A 19,519-nucleotide genomic window follows, 5' to 3' on the forward strand; every position below is an offset into this window, starting at 1 on the left:
CCCATGTGAGTAGATATGTTTGAGAGCACTCACATTTGACAAGTCAGCTCTTTATTGTCATGATGTGAGTACTGCCTAAACATTTATCGCGTCATTGCATTTGGCAAACGTGGACTAGCACACAATTTTTAGTTGCTGCACAGATACGTCTGACCTTATCACGCTCTCGCAGTGTGCAGGCCTGTGATAGTTCAGGTGTGTTTGCCATGGAGTATGTTTGGTTCAGGGCGCTCGCCACAATCCCACTGAAGCCAAATTTGGGCTATTTTACATGTCGTAATTGCTATGTGTATACACAGTGTATATTACCTTAACTGCTTCTGCATGAGTTGAACCCCTATTATGTATTGGAAAATCTAGCAGCCAAAGCGGCAAAGAGTCAAACTCTTGCATATTAGAACCTCTTTGTTTCGAGGTTGCAAGGTTGGGTAATATTGCATTGATGCATTGTACGTCTACTAATAACACTTTAAATTTACTTCACCTTACAAATTTTAGGAAGTAGAGAGGTTCTTGCAGGGTTGTTGTTGCACCTCATCATGGCAAAGGGAATAAGTCTGACCTCAGTCACCATGTCCATATTATAGCTAGATGAGGGCAAATGAGTACAGTTTGATAATGCAGTTGCTGTAGCGGTTCTGAACAAATTTGGAAAAAAAATTTAGCCGCACTTTGTGTCTGTATGCAATGCAGGTGAAGAAACGCCCCAAACCAGCAGAATGGAAGAAGCTGGAAGAATCTCCAGTCTACAGAGGTGGAAACACTTTAAGAGAGTATCAACTGGAAGGGCTAAGCTGGCTCACCTTCTGCTGGTACAATGGGTGTGTATTACACATGCAGCACTTGGGACCATTATGAAACAGGATGATCCAATATGATTGTTACCCAGTTAACCACATTTGTCGTTTTGTCTAACAGCCAAAACTGCATCCTAGCCGATGAAATGGGCTTGGGAAAGACCATACAATCTTTGACATACGTCAATGAAATAGTGAAATACGGAATTGGGGGACCATTCCTTGTCATTGCCCCTCTATCAACCATCGGAAACTGGCAACGGGAATTCGAGACATGGACAGACCTTAACGTCATCACTTACCATGGATCGTAAGCTTCACATCATTTGATCAGAATTTTGAAATAAGTAAATGTGATTTTTTTAAATAGCAATGACTACTAATGATTTGACACCTTTTCACAGGTCTGCGAGTCGCAATATGATCCAGGAATACGAGATGTACTACAAGGATGAAAATGTAAGCATTGTTGCGCAGAACTACTGTTGACAATATGCAGATGGTTTCCTCCTCTGTCTCAGTAGATAAACCAGCCCTGCACTTCAGCTCCACTTTTGCTTTTATGCTTTCCTTGTTTCTTCATACTGTTTCTCCCATGAAGACTCCAAAAAGTTGATAGCTTTGCATTGTAATATAGTTCATAGTGTGCAACACAAGTTTTGATGTGAAAGTTGTCTTTTCGCCACCCAAAAGTATCTCACATTCCTTTTGTCTGATTGGCACACAGAAATGGAGTGGTGGTGGAGTAGAGTAATCCTGAAAGATACTGTTCCATACGCCATTTTAATGCAGACACTTTAAGACTAACAGCCAATTTCTTAACAAGTAACTAATGAAAAAGCCAATGAGTGCCTCGTGTGCCTAACCAATTTCTTGCCAGGAAAGGCATGTTATGTGTTCAAAGCACCTTTGGAGGAATGTGAGAGTACGGTGTAAGGACACTGTCTCACTTCTTGTTTTAAGGCTGGTGCTTTCGCTAGCGGATCAATAGGAAAGATGGGAGCCCTTCATACAGTTTTTACAAGTTATGAGAGCAGCAGAGATGTTCTTGCAGTTGAGTTCTACAGTCATGCAGACATCCTCTGGAAGAGAGTACAACAACAATAACTTTATTTAAGATGATGAAATGGGCAGTTTCATCGCCAGGGGCGATACTCTACCCCATTGCTGGTGGTGATGTGGGGAATGTACCTACAAGATGACTAATTACCTGAAATTCATTAATTAACTCTTTAATTAGGGAATTTTGCACAAAAGCCAGATAGCAGATTGAGAGACTATCCTCATTGAACGGCACTCAGTGGCGTAGCCACGGGGGGGCTAGGGGGGGCTCGAGCCCCCCCTACCTGCCACGGACCGACCCACGGAAATCGTGCAAATCCGAGGAGAAAATAATATATATGTGGGTGGGGTGGGGTGGAGTGACAGTGTGACGATCGCGAAAGTTCTTACAGTCCATGGTGTCTAAGCAGCACTCTTGAATGGTTTTCAAAGTACGAGCTTTTCAAAATCCTTCCAATCTCGTGACACCACCTCATTGGACATGACAGCCTATACATGTAATCGTATTGTGCACGTCCAAATCAATTATTTTCGTTCTGTTTTTTTAAACCGCATTTTGCGGTGTGCACGAGTATGTGTATGTTGTCGCGCCCAGGATCAGCGGCGGGGGGGGGGGTAGGGCGAGTTTTCGTATCGAGCCCCCCCTACCTTGGAGGTCTGGCTACGCCACTGACGGCACTCCATGTTTAAAAAATCTTGAAACATGCATGTGCGTTAAAATATCCATCCCCGAATTTTTATATGCACATCAGCCGAAACCGAAAAAGCTTATCCTGCCTTAAAAAGGTTATCCTGCCTATTAAAATGCATAGAGCTTGTAGTTTTCGAGAAATATGCTTTTCTCAGTTCGGAGGGTAAGCATCGGGGCAATCAATATGGACTCTAAGTTAATGCGAATTCGGGTGTAAAAAAACTTGCAGTATGCTAAATTCGAGGAGAAATCTGGCTCTATTGCTCCGACTAACTGCACTGGTTTGGTACAAACGGTGATGTAGTTGCATTTGCTGCCAAACAAGCTAGTGTGCATTCCTACAGAAGTTTCAGTAAGGGCAGGGCCAGGTAAGAATCTGGTTTCACCCTAAAGAGACAACCTTCAATTTGTGGAAGAAATGGGTTAAACCCTAAAACTTCAGGCTCTAAAAATGCACCATGCCAAATGAATCATTCGACAGATGCATCAATATAGCAGAATTCTATTCTAATAATTCTAAAGCTGCCTGTCGCTTCGACGTCACTACGGTACAGCCCGCTGATTGGTTTAGAAAAGTGTCGTCTGCTGTGCAGGGAGAAATGGGAGGGAAAGGGAAAAAAAACAATTGGAGTGCAGTCACTCTTGGAACCGTAATGACATCACCTGCGATGTTTTTCGTCCTCTTCCTCATTTCGCCCTGCAGAGCAAGGCAAGCGGGAATAGGTGTTGATGTTCGGGTGCATTTTTTTATGAGCAAGATATTGCGTACAGAAGAATGTTTTGTATTAGTCTGCGAATCAAGTCGCAACCTTTCATATTACGTGAGAAACAGAAAATCTTTGAGCCGACTTTCTGTGCTCCTTTAAGACGGAACACATGGAACTAGACAGGACAGGCGCTCACTTTAAACTACGTTTATTCGACTACAGTTGAATGTTGAATGTGAAAACAGATGAAAAACAGATTTCACCATGCTGTCACTAACCACTGCAGTCACATACTTTATTGAAAATTATATCTCACTTTTGTTTATATATAGGGACGCGTCGCTGACACATTGACATTGTCTGCCCAGCTTTTTGATATGCTTTCTGAATCTTGGTCATGCTCAGTCTTATCTCTGTCACTTTCAGGACTTGCAATGAATTGTTAGTGACAGCATGGGGAAAACCTGTTTTTCTTTTTTGCATACACATGTTTAAAAATTTGACTGCAGTCAAATAAACATAGTAGAAAGTGAGTGTGCGCCGTCGCTAGTTTTTCTTAGATTTAAACCAACTAGCTCAACAACATATACATACTATTAAGTTACAATTTAACGTTAAACGAGAAACGACTGAGAAGGCAAGACACCATTTTTGGTCATCCCTACCAAATATGCGAGTGCAATAGGTTTTCCGGCATACTGTATGTGAGACTCACATGCATGAGACGAAGCCAATCAGCGTGGAATTAAAGTGTTAATTTTGCACGCTCATAACTTTTACTTGCGTGGTGTACACACAGGGAAGTAATGTTGCACTTGTTGCCACAAGTGGAAAGCCTGTTCTCTCACCAAACATCACAACCTACCATTAGAATGCATTCTGCATTAAAGGTCCTGCTGTATTCAACTGCCCAAGACAGAAGCCGTTGAGAAGCATGGCGGGCAAAAGAAAGAAATTGTCGAATTATTCAGCACCTCAAGTGATGACAATCTGGAAAGCTAGTCGTTGTGATAAAAATAAGAGAAATCTCACTTTCTTATATTAGGGACCACAAGCTTTTGCAAAACGGTAGGCAAAGTGGTTGTGGGAGTACTTGTGAGGCTGGGTACTGGTAAACTGGTTGTGTGCCATAAAAGCTCCAATCATCATCATCATCATCATCATCAATGGTAAACTGGGAAGAGCTGACAACTTTATTGTCACTGAATAGTTGTCACACTTCCACATTCAGGTGAACATAAGAATCAAAGATAGACATTGTGTCAGTGCTAGCAGAACCACTGGCATTTGGGAGAACAAAACTGTTTCGAGGGATTGTTGAGGGAATGTTGTGCTGATACCTTGTACACAGTGCCACATTAAATGAATGGTTGTTCAGGACTCTGATGTCGTCACAGCATATGCTTCAGGAAGTCGTAAACTTTCAGGTATCTGGCATGTTGGAACGCAACCTTTTCTTGTTGTGGAACTGAGTATAACACTATACCCAGCATATTAAGACCTATCGGGGCATATCAAGCATTATGACGTTTGAGTTAACAGTAGAATCCCTTGGCCAGGCGACAACAGAAGAAGGAACGAGACAGCGACAATGCAACTTTCAACCGTTTACTGACGCTGAAAACAAGCGAAACATGCATTCTAACCGACACTCCCCCCACATGACGTTATGTCACAGATAACACTTGATGCCAAACACCGATATCACCCAAACCAACAATCTTTCTTTATCACTTCTTCTTGCTTCTTTGTAAGCACCGCGGTGGGGGCACTAACACAATCTCTACCTTGTTCTATGATGAGTTGTGTTTCCACGATCTGCCTAAGATACACATCCTTTGACCTAAACTTTATCTCAGTGGCTTCAAAATCCGGCTCGCAACCGCAACCCATTACGTGCTCCGCTTAAACGGGAAGAGCCGGCCTCAGCATTTGATACCTTATTAGCATGCTCTCGTAAGCGCTCATTTACGCATCGGCCCGTCTCGCCTATGTAGCACTTCCCGCATCCCAGAGGAATGGAATAGACCACCCCCACTAAGCATGTACCAACCGGCCAAGGGATATGGCCAAAATGGCCAAGGGATATGTACCAACCGGCCCCATACACTATGTGTCTAACAGTAGAATGACTGTAAAGGCAAAGGCTCCCTCTGCACCGTAAAGCAGGGCACTAATCCTGTTACTTTATAGTAGCGTATGTTAAAGGGATTATGAAGAGATTTGCTGAAATTTTTGGTTCCTCAATGCTTACGCTTGTCATTCTCTTTGGTAACCTGGAATTTAAAGAACATTGCACTAGCACTTTTCGCATACCACCTAAAAATGTGAACAGCACAACTAAAGAGTATTATTTGTAATATTTAGTATGATTGCTTGCTAAATACCATGTGAAATTGGCTTTGAAGTTAGAGAATAGGTTGCCAGCTCATCAACTTGCTGGGGCCTTCTGTTTTGCATCTTAAAGCACAGGAATACTGAATTGGGTTATTATAAGATCACATGAATCCACATAAAGTGAATTAATATTGCCTTGACGTAACATTGGGAGTCCTTGTCGTTTGTCAGTCTTCATATTGAAGGCATTCTAACCATTTCAGATTGCAAATTTGCATATTGTTGCATCTGCATTTTAGGTTTTGGATTGAATTCATCTGATGTCTCACCTCAACAGATAGTGCATGTGAAACTCGTTTAGTGACACTTCGTGAGAAGTTTTTTGTTTCCACAAATATTAAGGTTCTTCCTAGTGCTAGTAAATGTGATCAAATATGTAGTTACCAGGTTTAATGCAAAGTCTCTTGTGCTATGTATGGGAAAAGTGTGATCAGTCCCAAAATCTCCTGGCCTGTGGGACCAATCAATGTCCGATACTGAATTTTTTATTTGCTGCAAATTTTCTTCTGTTAATTGACTGTGCTTCTCAGGGACAACGTGTCACAGATGTGTACAAGTTCCAAGTCATGATAACAACATTTGAAATAGTACTGAGCGACTGCATGGAGCTGGTGGCAATTCCATGGCGGGCATGTGTCATTGACGAGGCGCACCGTCTCAAGAATCGTAATTGCAAGTTGCTGGAAGGCTTGCGTATGCTCAATATTGTGAGTATTGCACTGTTACGTATGAAACTTTTCATGAAAATGGACATCCTTACAGCTTGCGACATTGATTGTTACATTGGCAGTGATCTTGTTGAAGTGGCATGCTGCGCTTTGACTCTGAATGCCACATTTAATCAAAAGGAGGAAAGGAAATTAACATTTCTCTGCAGCAATTTCATACAGACAACTGCTCGTCTTGTTACAGTGTTGATATACATTCTTTCTAACGTACTTTCTGTTCATCGTTAAATATTCAGTACCAATATACCAGGGTTGTTTAAGATTGACAAACGTTTGTTCGAGAAAAATCAGTGAGTAAATGTAATTGAATAAAACTTTTGGAGGACGAAGTGCAATCCTTCTCGGGTCAGCAGCATGTGCAGCAGTGGCAGCTATCATGGCAGCGAGCAGTGTGTCTGTAGTTGTGGAACAGCGATGCATAGTCAAGACCCTTGTGAAGGAGAACGTCAAACCAGCTGCGATTTTGCAAAGATTACAGGCACAGTATGGGGAACAAACAATTTTAAGGGGAAGAATGTACGAATGATGCAGACAGTTCAGTGAAGGACGAGATATGGTGACGAATGAACCACATGGACACGTTCGTCCGACTGCAGTCACGCCAGTGAACATCGCAGGCTTTGAGCAAAACCATCCTCGAGAACCGCCGAGTAACAGTTCGGGACATTGCAGCCCAGAGTAATATTTGTGTCTGCAGTGTGGAGACAATCATTCACGAGCACTTACTGTTCCATAAAAGTCTGTGCAAGATGGGTTCCCCGAAACCACCTGTGACCAGAACGGGAGTACGCATGGCAGTCTGAGCAGCTGCTAAACCGGTTTCAATCCAAGGGGGATGAATTTTTGCAATCACTCCTTACGTGATGAAACTTGGATGCATCCTTTCAACCCAGGGACAAAAAGAAGCAGCATGGAATGACGACATAAGGCTTCCCCGCCGCCAAAGAAAAGCAAGATTCAGCCATCTGGTGGGAAGTCCGTGGGAACTGTCTTGTGGGACGTGTGGGGTGTCATCCATGTGGACTTCTTGGCGCAAGGGGCCACGATTAATGCCCAGCACTACTACACGTTGATAAAGGGTTCCGTGCAAAACGCAATTGCAAGAAAAGGGCTGGGATGTTGCCCGGAAGGGTTATTTTCTTCATGACAATGCCCGGCCTCACAACGCAAATTTGACGATAGCAACCCTGGCTGAAATTTGCGGGGAGGTTTCACCCCGATGCCCCGTACAGCCCAGATTTAGCCCCAAGCAATTACTATTTTTTTGAGCCCCGCAAAGAGCACCTTGGAGGAAAGACGTTCCACACAGATTAAGCCCTCCAGAAAGATGTCCTGCAGTGGCTACGACAGCAGCCCACTTCTTTCTATGCCAAAGGCATCAAAGAGTTGCCATAGTGATCGCAGCGGTGTCTAGATGCGCACAGTGAATAATTTGATAAACTGACGTAGTTTGGTGCTCCCACAAGTTTCCATTGTATTTAAAGAAATAAGTCCTGGTCAACCTTGAACCATTCTTGTAGTTTTAATGTAAGTTTAAAATAATGTAAGTTTTTATATTCTTTTTAATGTAATTAATGCACATGTTATACCCTTGTCAGACAGGCATATTTAAGGCCACAAGTTTTTTTTAAGTTTCTGCATTTTTGGCTGCTTATTTTTGGTCTGATAGTCAGTCCTTATTGGTTATCTTCCTCTTTGCTACTGTAATATGTCCAGGTTTGCTTTTAATGTAATTTCACTTCCTTATTGCAAACAGGAGCACAGTGTGCTGCTGACTGGGACACCGCTGCAGAACAATGTGGAAGAGCTGTTCAGTCTTCTTAACTTCCTGGAACCAGCCCGCTTTAACTCTACCGAGACATTCATGGAAGAATTTGGAGACCTGAAGACTGAGGGTCAAGTGGATAAACTCAAGGCTGTGTGTATCATATCACTTGTGGTTCTGCTAGATTGCGATCTTAAAGTGTTAGACATTTGATACGCAATTCAATTTAATAGGCAAATTTATTACACAAACCAATGAGTATATTTGCAATGTTCTCAGTAGAGCCAGATCATATGCAAACCTCAAGTCACATTGTTCTGCCAGCTCTGCTTGCACGTAAGGCGTAACACATATTTGGTTTGCTGTTTCTAGCTTCTGAAACCGATGATGTTACGCCGTCTTAAAGAAGATGTGGAGAAAAGTCTCGCTCCTAAAGAAGAGACAATTGTTGAGGTGGGTCTTTTTAGGGAATTGCTCTAACAACTCTGCATTGCTAGCAACGTCTGCTGCTGTGTTCGTTGTATTGCATGTTCCATAAGCTGCTGATGTTTTGCCTCAGGTGGAATTGACGAACATCCAGAAGAAATACTATAGAGCCATACTTGAACGCAACTTTGCCTTTCTGACGAAAGGGGGAGTGGGCACAAATGTTCCAAACCTCATGAATACAATGATGGAACTACGAAAGTGCTGCATTCACCCTTACCTCATCAAAGGTATGTTGTTTTTCCTAGCAGCATTGTGCAGTCAAATTGTGTTTGCGTAATCTTATATACAGTCACCTACCGATTTTTTTGACATGCTCGATTATTCGGGCTCGTTCGCGGAACGGCTGTGGGTCCCATAGAGTTGATGTATAAGAAAGTCCAAAATTTCGGGACGCGGTGCAGCCCTGTCGCTCAATATTTCGGACTCTGTTTGCCCAACCAGCGAATTTCTCTCTTGGGGTGCCTGAAAATATTGGTATCATCCGAAATTCGTATCAAAAGAAATCAACCAACTAAAATATTGAGGAAAAAAAAAAGGCAATGATTGTTCATTTTCCATTCCTCTGAGTAGAAGAGGTCTGTCATAACGCTTTTGCATCTTCGTTTTTGGCCAGCGGCTTGATTCAAAAGGCCCAGCATGTGCTGTTCGCCCGCGAGTCGCGTTACAGCGCTGTAAAGCGAGCTTCACCTAAAGCACGCATGCGTTAGGTGAAGCCGACTTACAGACTTGATGACGGCGGTGCCTCTGTTAGTGTACAGTGACGAAATATCGCTTCGGGAAATCGAAGCTGATGCTATCAGGCAGAGCTGGAAGCGCGTTAGGAAAGCATCGACAGATTTTTCCAGCCTACTAGTACTTAGTAAAGTTTATTTTGAAGCAAAATTCTTTTTTTTTCTGGACTGCTCGATTATTGGGACTTTTGTGCGATCCCCGCCGAGTCCGAAACGTCGTACGGTGACTGTAGATGATTGTGGTGCAGTGAAAGCTGTCTCAAGGGACAGTAGTGGTAATGGTATAATGTGTCTCATGAGTTTTCTCCATCTCCCTTATGCAAGTTCCATGGCACTGTTTCTTTCCTGTTTCAATATTTGCAACAGTATGTTGCAGATTTTATAACTGGTATTGCACAAGGTAGTTCCTGTTTCACGAAAGCTTTAATTTGTTAAAATTGTTAAAATACCAGGAGGCTTATCCACGCCCTTGTAGTTTGGAGCTCAGATTTGTTTTTGAAATAGTGCTTCTCCATTGAGCACATAATACGAGAATAAATTAACAGCGTCCAAGGGAGCTGGTGTACTGTAGAGGGCAATATTTTCTGGTTGCTGACTCGCTTTTCAATCAGCTTCAACCTTTGATCTTTTCTAGAGGTGTATTGCATTAAAGATTCGTTGCTGGTTTGAGTGCTGTTTCGTGTTTTTCTCCCTCAAACTCGAGGAGAGTTCGCTGCAGTCTACACAACACAAATGCTTGTGCTTGGCATATGATCTTAACAGAGTTGCGACATTTTGATAGATGTGGTTCAATGAATCATGCACACATTGTACTACATGCCAGAGTACTGAAAAAGTATTGTTCTTGGTAAGATACAGAGCCTGTTTATTACGATCTTCGATATAACGATAAGTCAGATATTACGATCAAATTGCTGGTTCCCGTCAGCTCACCCATTGAAGTACATGTAAACAAGACATCGATATAACGATCGTTGCGAAAGCGTTTGCTAGCATATAGCGATCAGACGTCTCCTGGCGGCCAGTAAAGCTGTGTGAAAATCGAAAAGCAAGTTCGCACTTTTTCATTGAAAACAGGTTACTGTGGCATTTTCAAGAGCCTTAGCCTCCGTGAGCATTAAAGTGAGAATGCAGTGCCTTTATCCGCGCATGACTGCCTGGGATTAGATGCACGCATCGCAAGGTGCATGACTTCGAAGGGGCTCGCGAGAAGTAGAGGAGGAGGTTCCCTCTCCACCTCATTCTCTCGCCCTCAAGTTTTTTCTGGTTTGCTGCATGCTACGTGGCGTCCACGGTTCCGGGACGCATTTTGATGAGGAAAGTTGCGTGATTCGATTAAAAATTGCACATGCTCGACGGATTTTCTAGTGGTGCAAAACGTCATCGTAAAGTACCGTGGCTTCCAAAATGTGAGTTGGCAGACAGTTGCGTGTCGCCACCCAAACACGCATTGACGAATTACCCGTGGGTGAGGTGCATTCTGATGGACAATGCAGTTCCGACAGTGAGAATTACGATAACTACGGCACTGGATGACGAGCAATGGACGAAGTGTCCTATCTCAAAAGGTGTGGAGCCTCACGTGGTATCCGGGGGTATGTTGTGCTAGGAGAAGCTTTCGACTCAAAGCTGTGTCAATTTAGAGCTAGATGAAATGCTTTTACGCTCAAAACAAACGTGTGCATGTTCAGCAGCGTTCTACTTGTGCCGTTCTACTTCGATGATACGATCCCGACAGTCTATTTCGCTAAAGCTTGTTTTTAACTATAACTCTGATATAACAATTGGATTTCGTGTTCATGTCAATATCGTTAGAAACGGGCTCGACTGTACAAATCGTCAAACACAAGTGCGCCCGATGCTCTGACGTCGGAGGATCCAGAGCTATGGCCATTGTCACTGGTAGTCGTAAGCACATGACCTCTGTGCTGCGCTCCAATGCTGATACCATAATCTGTCTTCTGAACATCGGGAAACACTGCATTCATGTTGATACCTCATCTTTTTCATGACTAACAGTGTATTCACACGAGGAATATCCCCATTAAATATTATAGTGGAAGAAAAAGCAAACTACTACTTTGGAGTGGAAGTTGTGCCGTGTGTTAAATTGAGCATTCGCACGGCAAAGGAATATCAGGAGTGGCGTAATGCACACAAAGCAGACGCTGCCATCGGCCCTGTCATCTGCTATGGAATATCTTGTGGCTGGGTCGTAGGATATTCGTCATGGTTAGAGCACGAAAAGGCATGATGTTGAACGTTCACGTGGCAGCAGAAAGCTATGGTGTTTTTTCGCGTCTTGTACTGGAGTATGGGAAATGTTGCTTGTGTGGATACATGTTATGATTAGTGTGCGACATGACTAAGAATACCTGTCTGTAACAGGTTGAGTAAAAAGAGGAACTTTTCCAAAATTATTCTATGGTTGGTGCTATTCCAAAAAGACTAATACACTATTTGCTCACATAATTAATGCCAAAGAGGGTGTGTATTAATTACATGGAGTTTGAGTACATGAAAAAATTGAATCTCAACACTCGAAGTACCTTCAGCTACCATTATATTCCGAAGCATTTAATATGCGTGAGGAAATGTACCAACATTTGGGTGTGTAAAGGGGGGGTGCATATATTATGCAAGCACGCTATATCACTGGTACGGATGCATGATACAGTGAAACCCGCGTATAACGATATTGACGGTAATCGCGAATTCCATCGTTATACGGGCTACATCGCTAAACGAGGGCTGACCTAAATAGCGTGTAGCAAAAAAGAGCAGCACTACACGTCACCATTCCGCAAGTCGGCTTCACCTAACGCATGCGTGCTTTAGGAGAAGCTCGCTCTAGAACACTGTTCCGCAACTCGCGGGTGGAAAGCACGTGCTAGGTCTTTTGAATCATCTCGCGAATTTGAGCAGCATTGGCCAAATGCGGACACATAAAAGCGTTACCACCTACCTCTTTCACTGACAGTATTGGAGAATGAACAGTCTTGCCTCAATTTTTATTTTAATTCTTTTTATGTGAATTTCGGATGATACGAATTTTTTCCGCTACCCCGTGAGATTCGTTGCATCGATACTCTACTGTATCTTATCGCGGCGAAAATCGCCGCGTGGTTACGCGCACGGGACAGCGTCCAACATCGTTATACGAGTACTCGGAACCGCGGTCTCTATCGCTATACGCGGGTCGTTTCCCCATAGAACCAATGTATATTTTGACGGTAAAATCATGAACCATCGTTTTACGAGGGATATCGTTATACGCGGGTTTTACTGTACTTACTGATATTCAGTTTTTCTGATGCAGCAGGCTACTGCAAATATTTTTGAAAATATTTACAAGATTTAAGAGATCTCCTACACTTGATGCAGAAGTATTAGAATCTGCATAGCTTCATTTTGAACTGTACTGTGTCTTTGTAAAGTAAAAAACAAACAAACTACCTTCTCTTTTGTGAGGCCCCTAAATTGACTAACCAAAGATATTGAAAGCAATGTTAGAAATCTACTATTTTCAAAGTACCTGACAACAGTTGTCTGGTATGCAGTTGTATGAAGCAATCACATTGAACTGACCTAAAACAGGACTTGTGCAGGAACAACAACAAAATGTGTACATCATGCCATTATTCCACCTGCCATGTGGTACGTGCATGTACTAGTGCTGTAATGCCAGACTTGCTTTGGTCTTGCAAAAATTCTTACTAATGTTATACCTCTGGCATATGCAGCTAATTGCATCATTGCTGTTTCACAGTGCTGTTTTGCTTTTTGTCAGCTCAGTAGTAGTGTGTGCTTTTAGGAGCAGAGGAGCAGATCCTGCAGGAGTACAGAGTACAACATGGGGATTCTCTGACGCTCGCTTTGAATGCACTAGTTCAGGCCTCTGGGAAATTAGTGCTCCTGGACAAACTATTACCGAGACTCAAGGAAGGTGGCCACAGGGTACTGGTCTTTTCCCAAATGGTGCGCTGTCTAGACCTGCTTGAAGACTATCTTGTACATAAGAGGTGAGCTATGTTATATTTCCTGCTTTTGTGGCACTTAGTTTGTTTTTTTTAATTCCGTGTTAGCGCCGCGAAGCAACTGTGGCTATGATTTGTGGTACTTAGTACTCTGCATATTTCTTGTGATGACTTGCCAGTAGTGTGTGGATATAATAGGATAATGAAATATTGCCTGAGCACTGCTGGTAGTGACATGGAAAATTTTATGGGTTTTAGTTAGTTGTGAGTTACATTCATAGGGGGACTGGGGGAATGCAGGGTTAAATCGGGTGATATTGTGTGAAAGAGCAGATTTTCAGGTAGAAGAGTGAAAAAAAGAAGAAGAAAAAAACAGCAAAGAGAACACTTAAGGTGGTGAGAGGGCAGAGCCAAGTGCAAAGTGTTTAGTGTTCACCTGAGCCCTTGTAAGTTCCTGTGTCTGCTTCTTGTCGAGTTCAGTTCTCAGGGTGTTCCGCGTTCGCCCGAAGTTGTGGGGATGCAGATGGGGTAGGATAAAAATGGGTTTTACGGGGCTTAACCCTAAAAGACAAGGCTCTATGCTTGAATCTCCTCAAAACTGAATGCCACCTCGGGCTTCTTGCAGTTGAAGAAAGCAGTCGTCTAATGACCCTTATGACTTCATTCAGGTTTTTTTTGTTTTAATCAGCTGCCTTTAGGAATCTCTTCACCGTCTGAGCATTTGCAGCACCAAATGATGGAACTGCTGGCTGAACTTGAGCGTGTCATTTGCCACATAGACAGTGTACGTGTGTTTGGTTATGATTGCGGACTTCACGCGGTTCTGGAACGCCTTGCCGCAACAGGGTTGACTCTGGTAACTGAAAAATGTCTCTTCGGAGTCTCTTTTTAAATGTTTTGGGACAGCACGCTGCTGAAGATGGCATTTCACCGAATGGCCACACACTGGACGCCAAAGCAGCTCTTGCGCCCATCCTCTAAAAAAAAAGCCTTAAAGTGACTACTGTGCATGGTGACGTGCTTCGGTTGCTTAGTCCTGCACATGGCCGATCTTCAGACATCCCTGGCAACAATGCTGGCGACAAAGTGGCGTCACCAGGGTACGCGTCCCCCCCCCTTCCATTAACGGACCCCGTTTCATACCAGGCGATATATAACAATATTACACCACACGCAAAAAAAAAAAAAAAAAAAATCGTGCTCGCTCAGGGCTCCTCGCTCCACATGTTTTTTGGCGTCATCGCACCGCAGAGAAAGAGAAGTGGTGGTACTGGTGCGGAGTGTAACCCCCTTCCGTCACGTCACCCGGTTGGACCGCATCCCCAGTGACATCACTGCTGAGAAGTAAACACAAATTTACTTGAGGCCAGCCGCAGTGGACGCTTCTGTACGATGGAAGCGCCTTCTGTCGTCTTCACAGATATTGGGGGGTCTGTGAAGCCCACAAACGAATGGTTCTCTTTGCGGGCACATTGCAAACAAACATGAAAAAAAAAAAAAAAACTTCTGCAGACCTCAGTACATTTGCAGCTAATAATAACCACAGACTGATTTCCATAGCGACTTCTTTGCCTTTTTTGCCATTTTCTCCCTGAAGACATAAGCAATGCTCAGTTCTCAAAATTATTACATAGGAAAAATTTTCAGAGAAATCCATGACAGTGGTACTGTGTTATGAATATTGCATTGTTTTCTGCATTGTTTTTTTAGGTACCCATATGAAAGGATTGATGGCAGGGTCCGGGGCAACCTTCGACAAGCAGCTATTGACCGTTACTGCAAGCCAGGTAAGCAGAAAGGACTGTGTATCATCGGAGGCAGAGCCTGAGGTGTTTTCTTTATTCCTTAATAATTGCTTTTTATTTCCTTCCTTACTAGTGTTATCCAAACCTAGTTCATTTTATACTTGTGTGTGTGTGTGCGTGCAGAGGCGTGTGGGCAACCACACGAGGGCGGGTGAGGACGTCCTCACCCTTACCTCAGACGTTGAGGTGAGGTGAGAAATTTCTACAAAAAGATTGAGGTGACATGAAAGGAGGGGAATTCCCAGAAAAAAGGTTGAGGTGAGGACATTTTTCAGAAAAGATTAAGGCAAAGAGCAACCTTTTGTGGCAGAAATAGAAACACCTATTAGTTAATTATTGATAATGCAGATAAGCTGAACCTGCAATAGCAAAAATGAGACAGGCATGGGGTATTCAGAAGTATGGTTGCAGGACATCGAGAAAGATCTTTAAATCAAAGAGTCGATCTTTAAATCAAGTCGAAAAGAGTAATGGACTACGGTTACTACTATTGTTGTGGAAAAAGTAATTTGTTAGCATTACAAAGCAGTGGACTGAAAATGTGATCAAGTAACGACTAAAAAGGCAATGCGTTACTTTGGCGATAAGTGAGGAGAATTTGTCGACACTGCAGTGTTTCGACACTGCCAACGTCGGAAGGAGGACAGTTGCAACTACAAACCCAGTGTCTTTGTGCATCTCCTGCCAGTGCATTGGCTCTTAAGGCATGTGAGGCCAACCTATGTGGCGCTGGGGAGGGTACGGTCAAATGAGGTGTCGCTGGGGGCACTCGCAGGATGGGAGAGAAGACGGAGAGGCCGACAGAGGCGGACGCTCGCGGTGGAGGAGTGGGGGGTGATGGTACCGGCGTGATAAAGAAGACATCTGATGTGATGAACTTGTAGCACTTGTAGCCTGGATTGTTCTCTAAATAAATGCGTACCTAACAGTACGCATTAACGGTATTAACGCATTAACGGCATTAACAGTACGCAGTAACAGGATACCGGTGGATGAATGAGCACTGCTCTGGGCTTCCTCGAAATGAAGCATCATGTGCAGCACTTTTTCTTCCTGTAAATATCTACGAATGTTTTGCTGTCACGACTTTTACTAAATGGAAAAGTATTTGGGGGAAATATGAAAGCAGCCGTCAGTCAATGAAATATCTAAAGGCTTTTGGTTGTCTGACCTATGCATCAGTTCTTGTGAGATATTGGACAATGCTGGACAGCTGACGTAAGTGGCTAATGATGAGCTGAGGCACTACGTTGAAGACAAGGCTGCTGTAACATCGTTATGACAAAGTCCAATACAGTAACAGAAAGCTGTTGCAGCCTGTTGCCAGAAGTCTGAAATTAATTTCGTGGAACATGGGAGTCACATAGAGACAAATTTGAGGCACGCAGATTGCAATGAAATAAATTAGTTTGGATTCTGAATAGTACACGAGAGAGATAAAACTCTTTGACAAATGACATTGAAATTGTCACATTGAACAAGCGAGAAAGTTAAGTGCAAAAGTGCAGTTAACAAACAGCACAAGTGAAAAAAGGGTCCAACCACTTTTTAGTTCACGAGTAAGTTGACTACCACAATACTTGCAAATGTACCCCAGAAAGTGCAGTTACTGCGAGATAGCACACTTGCTGCTAACAGTACAATAAGTTACTATGGAGGCGTAATCCCTCTAAACAGTTCAGTGTGGGTAAGCACTAGCTCAAAACTGCTGTCCCCATTGTTAGACTTCTCAAGTCTTGTGCTAAGAAAGCATTAAATGGTTGAGGCAGTTGGACCTTAAAACGAGTGTTGTGTATAGAAACAATATGTGTGGCAGCCGCCAGGAAACAATCTGACCTCTATGGTATGCAAGTTAACTCTTCGCGTACTGCGCCCATAGAGCTTTGATCACCGATGATCGATGGTTTGCGAGCCGCACTACGCGGCCTCCTGAACACATATGGACAAGTGGTGACATTTGGGGGACACTACAGATGCTGCAGATTCAGTTTCTGTTTCTCTTTTAGCTTCTCCTCGTGGGAGTGATTTGTGAAACTGGCTTTGCGCCAACGAGGCAGTGTGGAGATTTTATTTTGGACGTGTAGTCGTCTTCCCGCGGCGCTCCTCTTTTGCAAGTGCGCAATACTCGCATTTGAAGCATATTTGGGGTCGATTAGCTTATTAGAACGCAAATAACTATGAACTTGTTGAATTACCAGGCTTTTGTCCTGAATATAAGGATACGTGAAACTTGCACTGTTGCTGTTCTTTCTGCCTCAAAAACAATTGGGAGGATTGGGAAAGTGGTGAAATAGCAGAATGTGGTACAAGGACTGAGCATGAAACTGTTTTCTGCAGAAATTATGATGCTAATTTCTGACTTGAAGAAACTCAGTTACTCAATGGCATGTGTACGGCTTGAGTGTCGACCTTATTTTCCACAACTCACCAACTTCTTGACTTAGAGTGTTGATATTTGCAAATACGTAGTATTACTTCAGACAAAATTTGCCACATTTTGTATATTTTGGAATATCTAGGTTGATATTTGTCTTCGAGATGCAAGCGTATTTTCACTAGCTTTCTGTTTGCACAGATTTTTGTGTGTTCCGAAATTAATTTTGGAAATATGATGATACTGACATGCCACAAAAACTACATTTGTTGAACCGCCCCAAAATGGTCGTTTTTGCTGCAGTAAGAGTTAAACAAATCAATTTATAGGCTAAAGCAGGGTACATGGACAAACATGGTCCAAGATGCTAGAGGGAATCTTGCAGGGATTAAGCTACAGAAAGCTACAATAGGCACATGTACAACAAGGTTACCTGTAGTGTACATGTTGCTGAACCCTAATCAGATGTTCTGTAAATGCAGTAGGCTTGTTAAGTCAAACCCCAAGGGACTACAGATTATCAGAAGTATGAATTACCGGAAAATCATCTCGCCTATATGTTGCGAGACAAAATTATCCTTTGTTATATGGTAGCTGCACCTGTAAAGCATATTTTTTAACCTTTCCTCTACACAAGCCTGATTACAAATAGGGATACACGTAAAACATTGCTGAAAGGCTTGTTACCAATTTTAATAATTCAACAGTCTACAAATGTCTGCAGTCTGCAAAATCTATGGTTGACTGCTTAGTAAATACACTAAGCAGTTCCTTATGAGGCTCTTCTTTAACAGACGGATACATCTAAAGGTGTGCAATGTGTTTAAATACAGGTGCCTCATGGGGGATGACGTGAACAACGTGCAGAAGCAGCTTTCTGCTGGTAGGAGCATTTTACAAAGGATTGAAAAGTATGAATTAGGTGGCTTTTTGATACCTTGAAGAAATAGCAGGCTAAACAAAAATTTGAAATCTGTTTGAGTAAACTGAAAGTATGAAATATCTGAATTTAAATTAACAAGTCTACTGTTTGTTACATTCTGTGCTGTTCATCGCTGGTACCTAAAAATTCTGTTCTGCAGCTACTTCTAAACAGCCTAATCCTGGTTAGGATCCATTGTATCTCTTTAACCACCACTCTTATTTCCCAATTGAAAATACTGGTTCCATGAAGCCTCCGTGTGTATTCTGCTGTTGCTCCATTGTTGTGTCCTTCCCCATTTTCTGACACCTTTCCTGGAATATCTTGCAGACTCTGACCGCTTTGTGTTCCTGCTATGCACTCGGGCAGGAGGTTTGGGTATTAACCTGACAGCAGCTGACACCGTCGTCATCTTTGACTCTGACTGGAATCCACAAAATGATCTGCAAGTATGTTCCACTGTCTCCTCCCTTACTCTTTTGCTGTGGACAGAGGAGGAAGGGGCAGCAAGGATTCCTATGCGATTAGGGGTGTTTAGATAGTGTCTTCAGCTGAGCGCGGGGGGATTCAGTTTTATCGGGGGGATTTCAGCTTTATCGGGGGGAACTGTGCTGAAAGTTTTCTATAAAGTACACTTGAAAACATTGAGAAAAGGACACTGCAGCCAGTGGTGACTATCAGTCCTGGGCCACTTTCCTGTGCCTTTCACCAAGAGTAAAGCACATGTTAGTCTACTGACTATCCTACTGCAACGTGCTATAAATTGGACGGCCAATTGCACGCGTGGCTTCTTCAGAGCAGAGGAGATGTGCAAGTGGCTGTGGTTATATTATTGAGTATGGGTTATTTTGCATATAAGATAATAATGCATGCTAATAATCTTCGCGGCAGTAGCAGTAATATGCCAACATATTTAGTATTGACGTGTGAGTTTGAACATTTGAGGTCAGGTAAAATATATAATAGGAAAAGAGATGCTGAATAATTTTAGACTTGCAGTTTTTACATACACAGCCAAGTGTAAAATTTAAAGAAAAATTTAAGGACTTTAGACATCTAGAGCCAGCTTGCTCT

General features: G+C 42.9%; 1 protein-coding gene across 9 annotated transcripts in view; it reads left to right on the plus strand.

Moving 5' to 3' along the window:
* LOC135377822 (chromodomain-helicase-DNA-binding protein 7-like) overlaps positions 1-19,519 on the plus strand; it is a 135,207-nt gene that overhangs the window by 32,695 nt on the left and 82,993 nt on the right. For all 9 annotated transcript variants that reach the window (XM_064610523.1, XM_064610515.1, XM_064610518.1 and 6 more), the window contains 10 exons: positions 694-821; positions 919-1,107; positions 1,202-1,256; positions 6,185-6,361; positions 8,139-8,300; positions 8,520-8,600; positions 8,707-8,863; positions 13,182-13,389; positions 15,055-15,131; positions 18,776-18,894. In XM_064610523.1, the coding sequence (XP_064466593.1) occupies positions 694-821; positions 919-1,107; positions 1,202-1,256; positions 6,185-6,361; positions 8,139-8,300; positions 8,520-8,600; positions 8,707-8,863; positions 13,182-13,389; positions 15,055-15,131; positions 18,776-18,894 (1,353 nt within the window). The remainder of the gene's footprint in view (positions 1-693; positions 822-918; positions 1,108-1,201; positions 1,257-6,184; positions 6,362-8,138; positions 8,301-8,519; positions 8,601-8,706; positions 8,864-13,181; positions 13,390-15,054; positions 15,132-18,775; positions 18,895-19,519) is intronic.

This window comes from Ornithodoros turicata, chromosome 1 (genome assembly GCF_037126465.1).
Source record: "Ornithodoros turicata isolate Travis chromosome 1, ASM3712646v1, whole genome shotgun sequence".
Lineage (NCBI taxonomy): Eukaryota > Metazoa > Arthropoda > Arachnida > Ixodida > Argasidae > Ornithodoros > Ornithodoros turicata.